We start from the raw sequence: 18,200 nt of genomic DNA, 5'->3' as shown, positions 1-18,200 counted from the left end.
GTTTGAATAAAATTTAAATAATTGGAAATCCACAAATTAAATGTTTCTTTCTGACTTCATTATTCAGCATGCATAATTTAGCGGTAAAGAACAATTCTTATGTTGTTTAAACACCCTCCTTTTTCACATCTAAATAAAAACTAAACAAAAAGAAATCCACATAAAAAGTTAGTTCACGAGTATCCATCTGCAAATACGCATATTTTTGGGTATCAACTTGCCAACTTTTTATTGACATATGGCCTAAATTTTAAGATTAGGCAAACCTACGTAATGACGTTGTCTTAGAATAAGCAAAAATCAACAGGATATCATGAAAAATCGAACCCTTATCTTTGTCTTATATTATATCAGCTACCGGGCAATAGTAGGAATTCTTCTGTTGACATCTTTTTCAATGAACCTTTTGTGGAAAGATGGATGACAAACATACGAACAGATTAACCAACTTCCATAAACATCGTATAATCTGACACAGATCCTGTTTAGCTCAGATCTTGGCAAAAACAATCCATCTATCGAAGGATGCATACAACACTGTATTATGTCCTTCTGTAATTACAGGTAGTTACTACAGTCTTGCAGGCACACTGCAATATACTCTTTAAAAACACACAACTTTCATAACATTTCATTCACACAACATACTTTAACTCCATTTAATACAAGCAATTAGCTTTTTTCATAAAGTTGCATGTTTTCTTTTCCAGAATCCAAAGCAATATAAATTAACTATTAATTTGAAATAAAGCGAGTACAAGAAAACATTTAAGTAAACCTTTTAAAGGAAACACAACAACCTTAAATTTAAGGTCTAAATATGGCAAAACTTTGACTGGCCAAAGGGTGTTTTAAACTTTTTTTTCTGGCATTTCAGCAGATTACTACTTGATCAGACTGTTCTCAAAAGTTCTTCAGTGGCAATCAATAATCAACAGTTAAAGTACTTTTGGCTAACTACAACTTATATTGGTCATTTATGCTACATTTACACTATGTTCCCGGTGGCCACGGCAGTCCCGTTTCAGACCACCGTGGAGAAAACGGGAAAAACGTGAGACAGCGCGGGGGAACGAGATATGCAAACGTGACAGACCGTTATAGCCTACATGCCGGGCCAGAATTTTAAACTGTCAAAAAAATTGCCACGGCAGCCACGGTGTGGATGAGAAACGTAGTAGGTCGTAGTAAAACGGGGTAAACACAATGACACGTGACAGTACGCGACAGTTTGTGACAGTACGTAATAGGCCTTTACACAACTTATAAATTGTCCGTAGGGGTCGGGAATCATATGTAATCCCCGGCATCTGAAGTTCCTTTCCAGTTTTGTCACGCTGTGCTTCATTTTGTCACGGTTTTCACGGCAAGCTAGGGTGGACGATAGCCGTTTCGTTACATTTCATTTGCAGTGAAATCACAAAATCTTCTTCATCTTGGGAATTCATGTTTACTTGTCGAAGTATTCTGATACAGTGATTGCTGTTGCTTGGGGGATTTTCTTTATACCATGGACACAAACGTAATCCAAAGCTCTGCGGTGTTCGCTTTCGATGCATAGTAGGCCAAACGTGGAAAACGCATCAGACCTGGATGAAGACGTGAACAACGTGAGGGATCCCATCAGAATGTATCGGACCGGGACGCAACGTACATGCATCCCTGGTAGACCGCGCCCAGACGTTAGTGGGCCTTGGATGAACCTCTTTTTGGCCCCTATGACACGTGACAGTACGCGACAGTTTGTGACAGTACATAATAGGCCTTTACACAACTTATAAATTGTCCGTAGGGGGGCGGGAATCATATGTAATCCCCGGCATCTGAAGTTCCTTTCCAGTTTTGTCACGCTGTGCTTCATTTTGTCACGGTTTTCACGGCAAGCTAGGGTGGACGATAGCCTTTTCATTACATTTCATTTGCGGTGAAATCACAAAATCTTCTTCATCTTGGGAATTCATGTTTACTTGTCGAAGTATTCTGATACAGTGATTGCTGTTGCTTGGGGGATTTTCTTTATACCATGGACACAAACGTAATCCAAAGCTCTGCGGTGTTTGCTTTCGATGCATAGGAGGCCAAACGTGGAAAACGCATCCGACCTGGATGAAGACGTGAACAACGTGAGGGATCCCATCAGAATGTATCGGACCGGGACGCAACGTACATGCATCCCTGGTAGACCGCGCCCAGACGTTAGTGGGGCTTGGATGAACCACTTTTTGGCTTGTCACGGTTACCTTGATAAAAAGTGAGGAAACTTAGCACAACCTAACAAAACTTGTTTATGGAGACAAAAATGGCCAAAATCCCACGGCGCAATACGTTTCAGGCAAACGGGGCTGCCGTGGCTGCTGGGAACATAGTGTAAACGTAGCATTACATATCACCCATTGGCAGAAAATGTGCCAGCAGCTACAGCTTGGTCTTGTTCACATCACCCACTGGCATCCACTGTGCTTGTTACAGCTTGGTCTTGTTCACATCACCTACTGGCATCCACTGTGCCAGTTACGGCTTGGTCTTGTACACATCACCTACTGGCATCCACTGTGCCAGTTACAGCTTGGTCTTGTTCACATCACCCACTGGCATCCTCTGTGCCTGTTACAGCTTGGTCTTGTACACATCACCTACTGGCATCCACTGTGCCAGTTACAGCTTGGTCTTGTTCACATCACTTACTGGCATCCACTGTGCCTGTTACAGCTTGGTCTTGTTCACATCACCTACTGGCATCCACTGTGCCAGTTACAGCTTGGTCTTGTTCACATCACCCACTGGCATCCTCTGTGCCAGTTAAAGCTTGGTCATGTTCACATCACCTACTGTGAACACCCACTGGCATCCTCTGTGCCAGCTACAGCTTGGTCATGTTCACATCACTCACTGGCATCCTCTGTGCCAGCTACAGCTTGGTCATGTTCACATCACCTAATTGTAATTTGTAAGAAAAAACTCCCCTATTATAGGCAAGCACATACCACACAATAGCATTCGCCATTCTACCTAGATGGGCAAGCACATATCACACATTGGCATTCTTCATGCTACCTGAATGGGAAGGCATATATCACACATTGGCATTCTCCATGCTACCTTAATGGGCAAGCATATATCCCACATTGGCATTCTCCATGCTACCTAAATGGGCAAGCATATATCACACATTGGCATTCTCCATGCTACCTTTATGGACAAACATATATCACATATAGCCATTCTCCATGCTTCCTAAATGGGCAAGCACATATCACATATAGCCATTCTCCATGCTACCTAAATTGGCAAGCACATATCACATATAGCCATTCTCCATGCTACCTAAATTGACAAGCACATATCCCATATAGCCATTCTCCATGCTTCCTTAATGGGCAAACACATATCACACATTGGCATTCACCATGCTTCCTAAATGGGCAAGCATATATCACACATTGGCATTCACCATGCTTCCTAAATGGGCAAGCATATATCACACATAGGCATTCACCATGCTTCCTAAATGGGCAAGCATATATCACACATTGGCATTCACCATGCTATCTAAATGGGCAAGCATATATCACACATTGGCATTCACCATGCTACCTTAATGGGCAAGCACATATAACACATTGGCATTCTCCATGCTACCTTAATGGGCAAGCACATATCACATATAGCCATTCTCCATGCTACCTAAATGGGCAAGCATATATCCCACATTGGCATTCTCCATGCTACCTTTATGGACAAACATATATCACATATAGCCATTCTCCATGCTTCCTAAATGGGCAAGCACATATCACATATAGCCATTCTCCATGCTAACTAAATTGGCAAGCACATATCACATATAGCCATTCTCCATGCTACCTAAATTGACAAGCACATATCCCATTTAGCCATTCTCCATGATTCCTAAATGGGCAAACACATATCACACATTGGCATTCACCATGCTTCCTAAATGGGCAAGCATATATCACACATTGGCATTCACCATGCTTCCTAAATGGGCAAGCATATATCACACATAGGCATTCACCATGCTTCCTAAATGGGCAAGCACATATAACACATTGGCATTCTCCATGCTACCTTAATGGGCAAGCACATATCACATATAGCCATTCTCCATGCTACCTTAATGGGCAAGCACATATCACATATAGCCATTCTCCATGCTACCTAAATTGACAAGCACATATCACATATAGCCACTATCCCTGCAACCTAAATGGGCAAACACATATCACACATTGGCATTCCCCATGCTGCCTTTAGGTAGCACACCCCTTATGAAAACCTCCACTTGATATTTTTTTCAAATTTAATGCTGAAGCCAATGTTGTTAAGCAGGACTACAAATCTTTTAAGGGTTTCAAGGTTTTTTTGAGGGAATCCATCCAGAAGCATAAATATTTCATTACTATTTTCTTCTTTGTTTTCATAAGCTTACCTTTTTTTACAGAAGTTTAAAAAAATCATTAAAATTAATAAAAAATATTTTTAATAAACATAAATATTAGCTTCTTTGAAGATTTCATTACTTGCAGGCATGGCTAAAATAGGTGGTTGGCAATGGGATTTTCAAACTCTTTTCTTTTCTAAAAAAACGATATAACATTTTGATACCACATTGACTTTAATTTCCATATAAGTACTATGCCTGTTACAGAAATCAGGATTTGATACAGAAAAATGACTTACCCTAACAATCTTGTCTGGAATGACAAAGACACTCTGACGTCTTTTGTACTGTTGTTTCTTTTCCTCGTCTCCAGACATACTCAATATAGTTCACACACAAGTCACCCAGACTTTCCAATAACAATCATCAATAATCAGTGAATAAAACTCTTTTTGTTGCATCAACTCAATAGGAATCAAAGGTGGCAACTATTATGTTATAAAGGTCTTAAAATAACCTATAGTTCAGCAATACCGTTTCCAACAGAATTTATGAGGGAACATCCAACAAATGCAGCTTTCTGAATCAATCTAGAAGCAAGGAATGTTTAAATGTTTCACCAAAATCCCTAGTAACATCTATGGTTCAGCTAGCAATATTTATATGAGATGCAAATCATGATTCAAACCCACTTACTTTAAAGGGACTCACTCACAGATTTTATGTTCGCAACATTTTTTTTTAAACTTTGTTAAAAATGAGATAATATACGGACTTCTATGAACAAACACCAAAGATACACATTTTAACAATGTTTTTTTAATTTAAATGATTCAATTTTCAAAAGCGTCACTATGGCTTTTCTGCATTTTCTGACCCATTTTTGGTTTAATATTGCTTAAAAAATGAGTTCTAAATTGATCTTTTCATGATGCTTTATCATTCATACACAACAAACGTTTTATTCACATTTTACACAAAATGTAATTGTTTGAATGTCCGAACTTATGAAACGTGAACATTTAGTCCCTTTAACATCTTTCTTTAGACTTCCTTTACAGATCCTGAGTGAATTGCACATAAAATTTTCAATACATCAATGAAATGGAAAAAAAAACCTCTGACTTCTAATGTACGTTTTCAATTTATATCCACTAATCCATGAAGCTACTGAATGCCTAAATAAAGTGTTTGAAAAGAGGATGCCATTACGGATGTTTTCATAATTAAAATTCCATTCAATTAATGGAAATGATTATTGATGAAATAAAACACCATGGTTTATAGTTCTTTCTGAATTAAAAAATAGTAATTGGTATAATTGGAAATTTTTAGCTAGAGCCTGGTTTCACAAAAAAATTAAAGATATCCTATGTCAAAATTGCACGAATTTAAGGTGCCTGTGAACCAATATTTAAAACAAGAGCTGTCATAGCACAGCCGTCATAGTACAGCATGCTCAACTATACGCCGCTTTGTCTTAGTAAATAATATAATAATGATGTATTATTTGCATGTCTATTCAATAAAAAAAATGCAGAAACAATGTTTTCAGTGATTGACAAAACAACTTCAGCCTTCGTTGTGAAATTCAGGTTTAACTGTTTTTCTATTCAGTACCAAATGGTTGTCTATTTTAAGAAACAGTGACATTGACCTTTACCCTAGGGGCCCCTAACGCAATTCCATAAAAGGTCTCCATAAACTCATATTTACCAAGTTTGGTCACAGTATATCAACACTTACTAAAGAATTCAGTACCAACCATTCTCCTATTTTTAGTAACAGTGACCTTGACCATAACTCTCATAGCCCTTGAAAGGTCTCTATAAATTCTTCCTTTATACTAAGTTTGGATGCAATATGTCAACCCTTACTAAATTTATTCAGTACCAATCACTTTTCTATGCTAAGTAACAGTGACCCTTACCTTGATCCTAGAGGCCAAAATGCAATCCAATGAAAGGTCTCAATAAACTCAACTTATATATCAAGTTTGGTCACCATTTGTCAAACTAACTAAAATTATTCTATACCATAGGTGCGTTTGGTGTCACCCTCATGCCGGCCTGCCCCGATAATGGTGTACATCATTCTAATAACAATTTAAGGTTTCCCTTTGGTTAAAAATATAAACAAGAGCTGTCACAGAGACAGCGCGCTCGACTATTCCGCTGCTTTTCAGTGTAAGGATTGAAAAGTTTTGGCGAAACATGCATGGATCACTGTTAGATTAGATTTCAATGCAATACATGATGTGTGGAGATATTAACATAAATGTGGTTACATGCAAAATTTTAACCAGAATTTTAAGTGTATTAATAAAGGGCCATTATTTGCAAAACACAGTTATCTAACTTGATTATTCAATTAGGTTGGGTGGTTGAATACCATTATATAAAGTCTCAATGCAATACATCAAGTAGTTGCTGAGATATTATCCTATGTGTGCTAACATGCAAGACCTTAACCAGAATTTCTAAGTCGCATAATAAAGGGGCAAAAATTATATAATATGAAAGATTTATCTTACTTGATTTAATAAGAAGGTTAAATGGTTGGGAGCCTGTGTGTAAAGTTTCAATGCAATACATGATGTATTTGCTGAAGGATTGACTTAAAAGTGGTTACATGCAAAACCTTAACCCGAATTTCTATGTTGAATAAAAAAGGGGCCATTATTTAAATTTAATGCAAACTAGAGTTATCTTACTTGGTTATTTAAGTAGATATTAACCTATGTGTGCTTGCACGCAAAACCTTAACCAGAATTTCTAAGTCAAATAATAAAGGGCTATTATTTGCATTAAATGCAAACTAGAGTTATCTAACTTGGTAAATTAAGCACGTTGGATGGTTGAGTACCATTGTATCAAGTCCCAATGCGATACGTCAAGTAGTTGCTGAGATATTAACCTATGTGTGCTTGCATGCAAAACCTTAACCAGAATTTCTAAGTCAAATAATAAAGGCCTATTATTTGCATTAAATGCAAACTAGAGTTATATAACTTGGTTAATTAAGCACGTTGGATGGTTGAGTACCATTGTATCAAGTCTCAATGCAATACCTCAAGTAGTTGCTGAGATATTAACCTATGTGTGCTTGCACGCAAAACCTTAACCAGAATTTCTAAGTCAAATAATAAAGGCCTATTATTTGCATTAAATGCAAACTAGAGTTATCTAACTTGGTAAAGTAAGCACGTTGTATGGTTGAGTACCATTGTATCAAGTCTCAATGCAATACAAGTAGTTGCTGAGATATTAACCTATGTGTGCTTGCACACAAAACTTTAACCTATTTTTGGTATGCAGTTATCTCAAGGACTGTTTAATGAGTACTTGAGACTCTAAACAGCAGTATTGCATTTTGCAGAAAACTAAAGATTTGGCAATATTTGGTAAGCAGGCTCTCAAATTTATTATTATTTGTTTACGCAGAATGAAGTTAGAAAATTGAATAGTATTTGGTAACATAATATTACTATTTCATGATGTAATGTGTAATGATAAACACAGTTTAATAATTTAGGTTTTCTCTTTTGAGCTGGATTATTGATTATTAATACAGTATTTAAGTCTACCTTCAACGTTTTATTAAAGAAGGATACTCATATCTATGGGACTTTTGAGTACAAATCAATATACAGGTTCTCTAAATGATATACGCTTTGTCAAGCAGGCACATTCACCTTATGTATACCATATTAACTTGTTGCGGGGATATAGTTTTCTATATTTAAACTTTTTAAGATCAAATTCATGTACATGTCATTTAAGATAGCTCATTTGGTTAAGCTTCTGACTCTGGACCGCAAAGATGTTTAGGTTCAGGTCTCACCAAAATCATGACATATTGGTCAAATTTCATTTAAAAAAAAACCATCATTAAAACTGAAATTAACTTAGTCATTCAAATGTCCCACAGTACTTGTGTAGGATTAGCAGAATATGTGTGGTAGAAGCCAACAATGGCAGGAACCATGAACATCACAGTAATGTGTACTGTACAAACCGACAATGGCAGGAATCATGAACATCACAGTAATGTGTACTGTACAAGCCGACAATGGCGGGAATCATGAACATCACAGTAATGTGTACTGTACAAGCCGACAATGGCGGGAATCATGAACATCACAGTAATGTGTACTGTACAAGCCGACAATGGCGGGAATCATGAACATCACAGTAATGTGTACTGTACAAGCCGACAATGGCGGGAATCATGAACATCACAGTAATGTGTACTGTACAAGCCGACAATGGCGGGAATCATGAACATCACAGTAATGTGTACTGTACAAGCCGACAATGGCAGGTATCATGAACATCACAGTAATGTGTACTGTACAAGCCGACAATGGCAGGTATCATGAACATCACAGTAATGTGTACTGTACAAGCCGACAATGGCAGGTATCATGAACATCACAGTAATGTGTACTGTACAAGCCGACAATGGCAGGTATCATGAACATCACAGTAATGTGTACTGTACAAGCCGACAATGGCAGGTATCATGAACATCACAGTAATGTGTACTGTACAAGCCGACAATGGCAGGTATCATGAACATCACAGTAATGTGTACTGTACAAGCCGACAATGGCAGGTATCATGAACATCACAGTAATGTGTACTGTACAAGCCGACAATGGCAGGAATCATGAACATCACAGTAATGTGTACTGTACAAGCCGACAATGGCACGGGAATCATGAACATCACAGTAATGTGTACTGTACAAGCCGACAATGGCGGGAATCATGAACATCACAGTAATGTGTACTGTACAAGCCGACAATGGCGGGTATCATGAACATCACAGTAATGTGTACTGTACAAGCAGACAATGGCGGGAATCATGAACATCACAGTAATGCGTACTGTACAAGCCGACAATGGCGGGAATCATGAACATCACAGCAATGCGTACTGTACAAGCCGACAATGGCGGGAATCATGAACATCACAGCAATGCGTACTGTACAAGCCGACAATGGCGGGAATCATGAACATCACAGCAATGCGTACTGTACAAGCCGACAATGGCGGGAATCATGAACATCACAGCAATGCGTACTGTACAAGCCGACAATGGCGGGAATCATGAACATCACAGCAATGTGTACTGTACAAGCCGACAATGGCGGGAATCATGAACATCACAGCAATGTGTACTGTACAAGCCGACAATGGCGGGAATCATGAACATCACAGCAATGTGTACTGTACAAGCCGACAATGGCGGGAATCATGAACATCACAGCAATGTGTACTGTACAAGCCGACAATGGCGGGAATCATGAACATCACAGCAATGCGTACTGTACAAGCCGACAATGGCGGGAATCATGAACATCACAGCAATGTGTACTGTACAAGCCGACAATGGCGGGAATCATGAACATCACAGCAATGTGTACTGTACAAGCCGACAATGGCGGGTAACATGAACATCACAGCAATGTGTACTGTACAAGCCGACAATGGCGGGAATCATGAACATCACAGCAATGTGTACTGTACAAGCCGACAATGGCGGGAATCATGAACATCACAGCAATGTGTACTGTACAAGCCGACAATGGCGGGAATCATGAACATCACAGCAATGTGTACTGTACAAGCCGACAATGGCGGGAATCATGAACATCACAGCAATGTGTACTGTACAAGCCGACAATGGCGGGAATCATGAACATCACAGCAATGTGTACTGTACAAGCCGACAATGGCGGGAATCATGAACATCACAGCAATGTGTACTGTACAAGCCGACAATGGCGGGAATCATGAACATCACAGCAATGTGTACTGTACAAGCCGACAATGGCGGGAATCATGAACATCACAGCAATGTGTACTGTACAAGCCGACAATGGCGGGAATCATGAACATCACAGCAATGTGTACTGTACAAGCCGACAATGGCGGGAATCATGAACATCACAGCAATGTGTACTGTACAAGCCGACAATGGCGGGAATCATGAACATCACAGCAATGTGTACTGTACAAGCCGACAATGGCGGGAATCATGAACATCACAGCAATGTGTACTGTACAAGCCGACAATGGCGGGAATCATGAACATCACAGCAATGTGTACTGTACAAGCCGACAATGGCGGGAATCATGAACATCACAGCAATGTGTACTGTACAAGCCGACAATGGCGGGAATCATGAACATCACAGCAATGTGTACTGTACAAGCCGACAATGGCGGGAATCATGAACATCACAGCAATGTGTACTGTACAAGCCGACAATGGCGGGAATCATGAACATCACAGCAATGTGTACTGTACAAGCCGACAATGGCGGGAATCATGAACATCACAGCAATGTGTACTGTACAAGCCGACAATGGCGGGAATCATGAACATCACAGCAATGTGTACTGTACAAGCCGACAATGGCGGGAATCATGAACATCACAGCAATGTGTACTGTACAAGCCGACAATGGCGGGAATCATGAACATCACAGCAATGTGTACTGTACAAGCCGACAATGGCGGGAATCATGAACATCACAGCAATGTGTACTGTACAAGCCGACAATGGCGGGAATCATGAACATCACAGCAATGTGTACTGTACAAGCCGACAATGGCGGGAATCATGAACATCACAGCAATGTGTACTGTACAAGCCGACAATGGCGGGAATCATGAACATCACAGCAATGTGTACTGTACAAGCCGACAATGGCGGGAATCATGAACATCACAGCAATGTGTACTGTACAAGCCGACAATGGCGGGAATCATGAACATCACAGCAATGTGTACTGTACAAGCCGACAATGGCGGGAATCATGAACATCACAGCAATGTGTACTGTACAAGCCGACAATGGCGGGAATCATGAACATCACAGCAATGTGTACTGTACAAGCCGACAATGGCGGGAATCATGAACATCACAGCAATGTGTACTGTACAAGCCGACAATGGCGGGAATCATGAACATCACAGCAATGTGTACTGTACAAGCCGACAATGGCGGGAATCATGAACATCACAGCAATGTGTACTGTACAAGCCGACAATGGCGGGAATCATGAACATCACAGCAATGTGTACTGTACAAGCCGACAATGGCGGGAATCATGAACATCACAGCAATGTGTACTGTACAAGCCTACAATGGCGGGAATCATGAACATCACAGCAATGTGTACTGTACAAGCCGACAATGGCGGGAATCATGAACATCACAGCAATGTGTACTGTACAAGCCGACAATGGCGGGAATCATGAACATCACAGCAATGTGTACTGTACAAGCCGACAATGGCGGGAATCATGAACATCACAGCAATGTGTACTGTACAAGCCGACAATGGCGGGAATCATGAACATCACAGCAATGTGTACTGTACAAGCCGACAATGGCGGGAATCATGAACATCACAGCAATGTGTACTGTACAAGCCGACAATGCCGGGAATCAAGAACATCACAGTAATGTGTACTGTACAAGCCGACAATGCCAGGAATCATGAACATCACAGCAATGTGTACTGTACAAGCCGACAATGCCAGGAATCAAGAACATCACAGTAATGTGTACTGTACAAGCCGACAATGCCAGGAATCAAGAACATCACAGTAATGTGTACTGTACAAGCCGACAATGCCAGGAATCAAGAACATCACAGTAATGTGTACTGTACAAGCAGACAATGGCAGGAATCATGAACATCACAGTAATGCGTACTGTACAAGCAGACAATGGCAGGAACCATCAACATCACAGTAATGCGTACTGTACAAGCCGACAATGGCAGGAACCATCAACATCACAGTAATGCGTACTGTACAAGCCGACAATGGCAGGATCCATCAACATCACAGTAATGCGTACTGTACAAGACGACAATGGCAGGAACCATCAACATCACAGTAATGCGTACTGTACAAGACGACAATGGCAGGAACCATCAACATCACAGTAATGCGTACTGTACAAGACGACAATGGCAGGAACCATCAACATCACAGTAATGCGTACTGTACAAGACGACAATGGCAGGAACCATCAACATCACAGTAATGCGTACTGTACAAGACGACAATGGCAGGAACCATCAACATCACAGTAATGCGTACTGTACAAGCAGACAATGGCAGGAATCATGAACATCAACAGAATGTGTACTGTACAAGCAGACAATGGCAGGAATCATGAACATCAACAGAATGTGTACTGTACAAGCAGACAATGGCAGGAATCATGAACATCACAGTAATGCGTACTGTACAAGCCGACAATGGCAGGAATCATGAACATCAACAGAATGTGTACTGTACAAGCCGACAATGGCAGGAACCATGAACATCAACAGAATGTGTACTGTACAAGCTGACAGTGGCAGGAATCATGAACATCAACAGAATGTGTACTGTACAAGCAGACAATGGCAGGAATCATGAACATCAACAGAATGTGTACTGTACAAGCTGACAGTGGCAGGAATCATGAACATCAACAGAATGTGTACTGTACAAGCTGACAGTGGCAGGAATCATGAACATCAACAGAATGTGTACTGTACAAGCTGACAGTGGCAAGAATCATGAACATCACAGTAATGTGTACTGTACAAGCAGACAATGGCAAGAATCATGAACATCAACAGAATGTGTACTGTACAAGCAGACAATGGCAGGAATCATGAACATCAACAGAATGTGTACTGTACAAGCAGACAATGGCAAGAATCATGAACATCAACAGAATGTGTACTGTACAAGCCGACAATGGCAAGAATCATGAACATCAACAGAATGTGTACTGTACAAGCCGACAATGGCAGGAATCATGAACATCAACAGAATGTGTACTGTACAAGCCGACAATGGCAGGAATCATGAACATCAACAGAATGCGTACTGTACAAGCCGACAATGGCAGGAATCATGAACATCAACAGAATGCGTACTGTACAAGCCAATGATGGCAGGAATCACGACATTAAAAAAAAATGTGTAGGCATAAGCTGACGACATCATGATTCATAAACATTGACAAAATGCGTATTGTACCAGCCATTGATGATATGAATGTTGTCAAATAACACTATAAGCAAAGGGAGACAAACAGTACAAAACAAGGGAATATTGATTAAGATAGTTATGTTTGCTTATGTAAATACTAGCCATAAGTTTGAAAATACTCTAATATATTCATCAATCATCCTGAATTAACAAAACAAAAATGTATTGATTTTTAACTTAAGTGATTTCGGAATTTACATGACGCTAAAATCTGTTTAACTCATGGTTGCCAATGGTAATTTTTAAGTTTGTTTAACGAACAAATCTACTGAATCCAAGTCCATGTGCACTTGTTTGTCCAAGGTGTACAACTTGTCAGAGGTTTAATGGTTATGAATATTCAAATCAGGGTAAATCAGCACCATGTCAAATACCAATTATGTCAACATATTACAGAAGCATCTTGAGCTGAATTTTTACCTTTTCCAAAAATTTAAAAATTTCCTTAAATGTTTTATTGTTACAGAAGAAAGAGTTATGATAAATGTGTACTCATTAAAATTAAAACATTTAAACTACAGTAATTTAAAAACCATAACACAATTTTAAAGACACAGTTGTATCAAGAAATACAACTTTTCAAAAATTGCTACTCAGATGAATATTAGAATAATTCTCAAGTTGCTTGTATAGTATGGACACTGGTCCTTATAAATATTCTGGTATTGTTTGTGTTAGTAATCTATGAAAAGAGCACCAGATATGTTATATTATTTTATAAATGTTGGAGCATGTACACGTAGTAAATATACAGCATAGCAAGTATCTCCCTGGAAGTGATGGGAGGTTGATAGGGAATGGGATGGATTTAAAGTTATACATTTTTACTGGATGTTCATATTGCATGATTCATATTGGGTTATGAAGTCATTGTTTATTTCAATATTGCGCTTTGTTAGAATTAGCGGGACATTACTTCATCAATGGTATATGTGGATTTTCTCTCCTGCCTTACTGCAGTCAACAAGAATGAACACAGTCATACATGTACCAGCAATACTTAATTAAACAATTTTGATTATAAAATGCCACTTAAATTTCCTCAAAAAACTTATTTTTCTCCTGGTCTTGCAACAACTGAATAAGGCTAATTACAATCATGTCTTAAGTTGTACCAAAATAGTTTAAGCTGTTAATACACATAATTATATTAAAAATATATCATGAACGTGCAATGGTTTGATTCTATTAAAAGCCTTTAAATTTCAATCTTTTATTTGGTTTCAGTCAATAACAGTCCTTGTATAGTTAAATAGAGCTTTTTCAGCTGGCTTCAATAAAAAATCCAAGACACCAAAAGGTTTGATAAATAAATCTTCCACATTACAATGAAACCAGAGAATGGCATTCATTATTAAAGGGGCTTTACAATTTTTTTATGATTTAGAAGTCTCTATTGAGAATAATGAGAGGGAAGTACTTTCTTGTAGTTCCAATAATATCAATTGCCTGATTTTGGAGCAATTTACGTAGAAAAATGTATACACATAATCACCTTTGTTCTTCAAATCAAAGATAAACATGTCATTGTTGTAGGTTTGCTTTGAGGTAGAGTTTTAATTGTTCAATTCCTCTAATAATTGTTCTGCTTTACACTTTCTACAATTAAGTTAGGATTTTTTGTTACAGCTGCTTCGGTCCAGAAAGTATTAACACACTAATAAAAAAACATTAAAACTGGCACAAGCAAGTGTGTCCTCCAGGCTTGCTCACTTTCTGTATTTTATAAATCAAAACTTGTTTAGAAATATGATGGCAGTTGCCAAGCTCTAGTGTTAAGACTTAGGCTTGTACAACCAAAGGTTGAGTTTTAGTGACTGGTGCTAGAAATTCTAGAACAAAATTGTTGAGAATACAGAAGAATTATGCATTACATTTAGACATATATCATTTGAGTTTTCTCAGGACAAGCTGGACCTTGAGTGCTCTACATCATGTTTATTCCTTATATATTTAGACAATCTGAAGGGTTGGTGGGGGAGACATGTCCCTAGGTACTATGCACCTCTCTAACACTTAATTCTATAATGTAATTTGCTTAATTAACAAATCAATGGCACCAATCCCCTTTTTGACAGGAGGACTTGATATTGAAACTCAAAGTTGTTCAAAATTCATGACAAATTAACATGTGGGTATTCTACTGTATATTAAAGACAAAATTTCTAAATCACCCAGTCTTGAGATAAGTGAATATTCGTGTTTGATCTGAGAATGGGAGTAAATATTTAGAGAAATGCCATAAACTTCCCACTGTGCCCTTCTGTAGATCAAGAACAAACAAAGATCACACTTAGATATTCAAGTGGCTCTGTTTTTAGGCCTTGGTTTGCACACAACATTAATTTACTGATGAACACAGGTCTCTAAATATAATATTTCCCTTCTCTATAGATAAAAATTGTCTGTTTTTTTCCAAATATGTTTCCATTTAAATTGCAATACTTCTGTGATAATAATTGCGAGTAATTGGGAAGCAGCCTCCCTCCCCCTTGTGTCTCATAATTTATACTTCATACTCTCATTTTCTACCAGAATCCTGTTTAAAAAATAGTTTGTTTGTTGTTGTGTTGTTTTTTTGGGGGAGGGGGGGGGGGGGCAAAAAGGATCACAAGAAAAATTCCATTATTGCTTTGATATGATCATTTAGAAAGCTTCTGACTGAAACGACTGCCTTATTTTCATTTAATAAGTCACTTAACATTTTTTTAGTGGATTATAAAATGGTTGCCCAACTGTTGGCTATGTTTCATGCAAAGCACTTATAGATAGTAATTATTTATTTTTGATCTTCTAAACAATTAAAAGGGTGCAGTCTGCATCAAGCCTGCCAACATAATGGTTTTGAAGACCAAAAATAAAATAAAAATATTCATAGATGTTTTTTTTACTAATTGTATTGATTTCATATCTACAAAATGTATACATGAATGCTCAAGGAAAAAAGAAGAATCACAAAGGTCCTATTGTAGAAACATGGGTGGGAAAATACCATTAAATAGTAAGCAATCTGTCAAAAAAATGAAGTATAAAAAATAAAATACAATACGACCTTGTCAAGATTTAATAATTATGCTGAACATGATATATTCAATCATGCCAATGCATAAATAAACAAAAGTTTCAAGTTGCAAAATTAATGAACTATAGAACAAAGGGGATTTAACCAAATTTAGGCTAATTGTAATTGGATAGATATAATTCCACTTCTATACTGATGTAAAAGCAAATCCAAATAACTGGATTTTAAAGTTGGTTATATGCAACAAGTGTAATTATGGTATTTAGAGTAATAATGACCTTTAAAAGTGTAGCTTTTCATCAACAATTACCCTTGTACAAAAACAACAACAATACATTCATGAATCAATTTGTTATTTTATGTTTTCTTGTGTTTTTATAAATTTCAATCATTAAATTTGGTCCAAAAACATTAGTGAGTCCTTTTCAGTTTACAAAGTTTTTATATAACTATGGATGACACATTCATTACAAAGCCTTTTTTAAAAGCACTCAAAGTGAAGTGATAGCAAAATGTTTTCATGCATAAATTGAACATGTAACTTAATACACCCAAAGATCTCAAAAAGCTCTTCATTCTTCTATTTTATCTTACTATTCAAAGTTAAATTCTATATAAAAAAACATCACACCACTGGTTTAGAATAATAAATTACAAAGCAATTAAGTACAATCATGGGAATAAGACTATTGGATGAACTGTAGCCCAAATAATTAAAATACATGTATTTGGTGAAATAGCGCTGACCATTCTATAAAAAAATATTTTTTAGCTAAGTAGACTCCAGATTTGAGCATTTAACCAGTGCAGAGCTCTAGCTGTGGCTTGTGATAATTTTGACCACAGTTAAAGTAAAGAAAAAAACAATCATCAACTTGTTAAAAATACCTGCTTCTCTTTTATATTTTCTCCTAGCGCCAGTCCCGTAAGTCTCCCCTTTTTTGACCCCTGCCCTGCTGTCCCGGGCGGTCCCACCCCTGGGCCTTGCCCAATAGTTAAATCCATTTTTAGGAAATGTTCACATGAAATAAATCAGACTGTAAAAGTTCACGCGATCAGAGATCTCTATTAAACTCAGGAGAATGTCAACTCCGATCAATACACAATACAACGAAGATAAAAGATTAGCCATCAATTAGCTGACGCACGCGCTGTTAGTCGCCATTTTGTTTACACGTTACCATGATAACTCGCAAGTTTTCCCACCTATTTTTAAAATCAATGGAATGTGCAGTCTTTGATGACCTTTGCATGTTTCTTTATCCCAGCTGAATTGAAGCATCAAACGGCAGTCCTCAATATCGCAAAAAAAAACACATTCATTTTACCAGGTTATTGAAAATCGTAATTGGGTTTTAACCTTTTTAAACATTCTCTCATAAAAAATAAGGTTCCAAAGAAAATAAATTATTCCACAGCAGTTCTAAATGTAGTTACAACTCATTGTTTTTTAACAAAGCCTCAAGTTTTGTTCATTTTTTTCTATTTGAGAGATTGACCAAATGTTTTATTAACGCATTCTATAAGAACATTTGGATTTTTTCTTTAAATAGAGTAGGAACATGGGAGATTTTGAATCGTATGTCAATATGGGGGAATAAAATACGCCCAAAATGCACGGCCATTTCGGACCCCCCCCCCCCCAGCCAACTCTTTAAACCAAATAAAGTTCGGTTCGAACTTAAGGTCGCAAGTCAAAGGA

General features: G+C 38.0%; 1 protein-coding gene across 4 annotated transcripts in view; it reads right to left on the bottom strand.

Moving 5' to 3' along the window:
• The window catches only part of LOC128242771 (dynein axonemal heavy chain 5-like), a 113,063-nt gene extending 95,435 nt beyond the window's left edge, over window positions 1–17,628 (bottom strand). For 3 of the 4 annotated variants that reach the window (XM_052960080.1, XM_052960079.1, XM_052960083.1), the window contains exon 1: window positions 17,387–17,628. In XM_052960080.1, coding sequence (XP_052816040.1) covers window positions 17,387–17,503 — 117 coding nt within the window. In that variant the 5' untranslated portion in view covers window positions 17,504–17,628. Of the gene's footprint in view, window positions 1–4,701; window positions 5,011–17,386 lie in introns of those variants that run through there. The other variant, XM_052960082.1, reaches the window with a different exon arrangement.
• Window positions 17,629–18,200: the final 572 nt, after the last annotated feature.

This window comes from Mya arenaria, chromosome 8 (genome assembly GCF_026914265.1).
Source record: "Mya arenaria isolate MELC-2E11 chromosome 8, ASM2691426v1".
Taxonomy (NCBI): Eukaryota; Metazoa; Mollusca; class Bivalvia; order Myida; family Myidae; genus Mya; species Mya arenaria.
The sequence above is the reverse complement of the archived record's forward strand: the minus strand, read 5'-3'. Positions and strand labels throughout refer to the sequence as shown.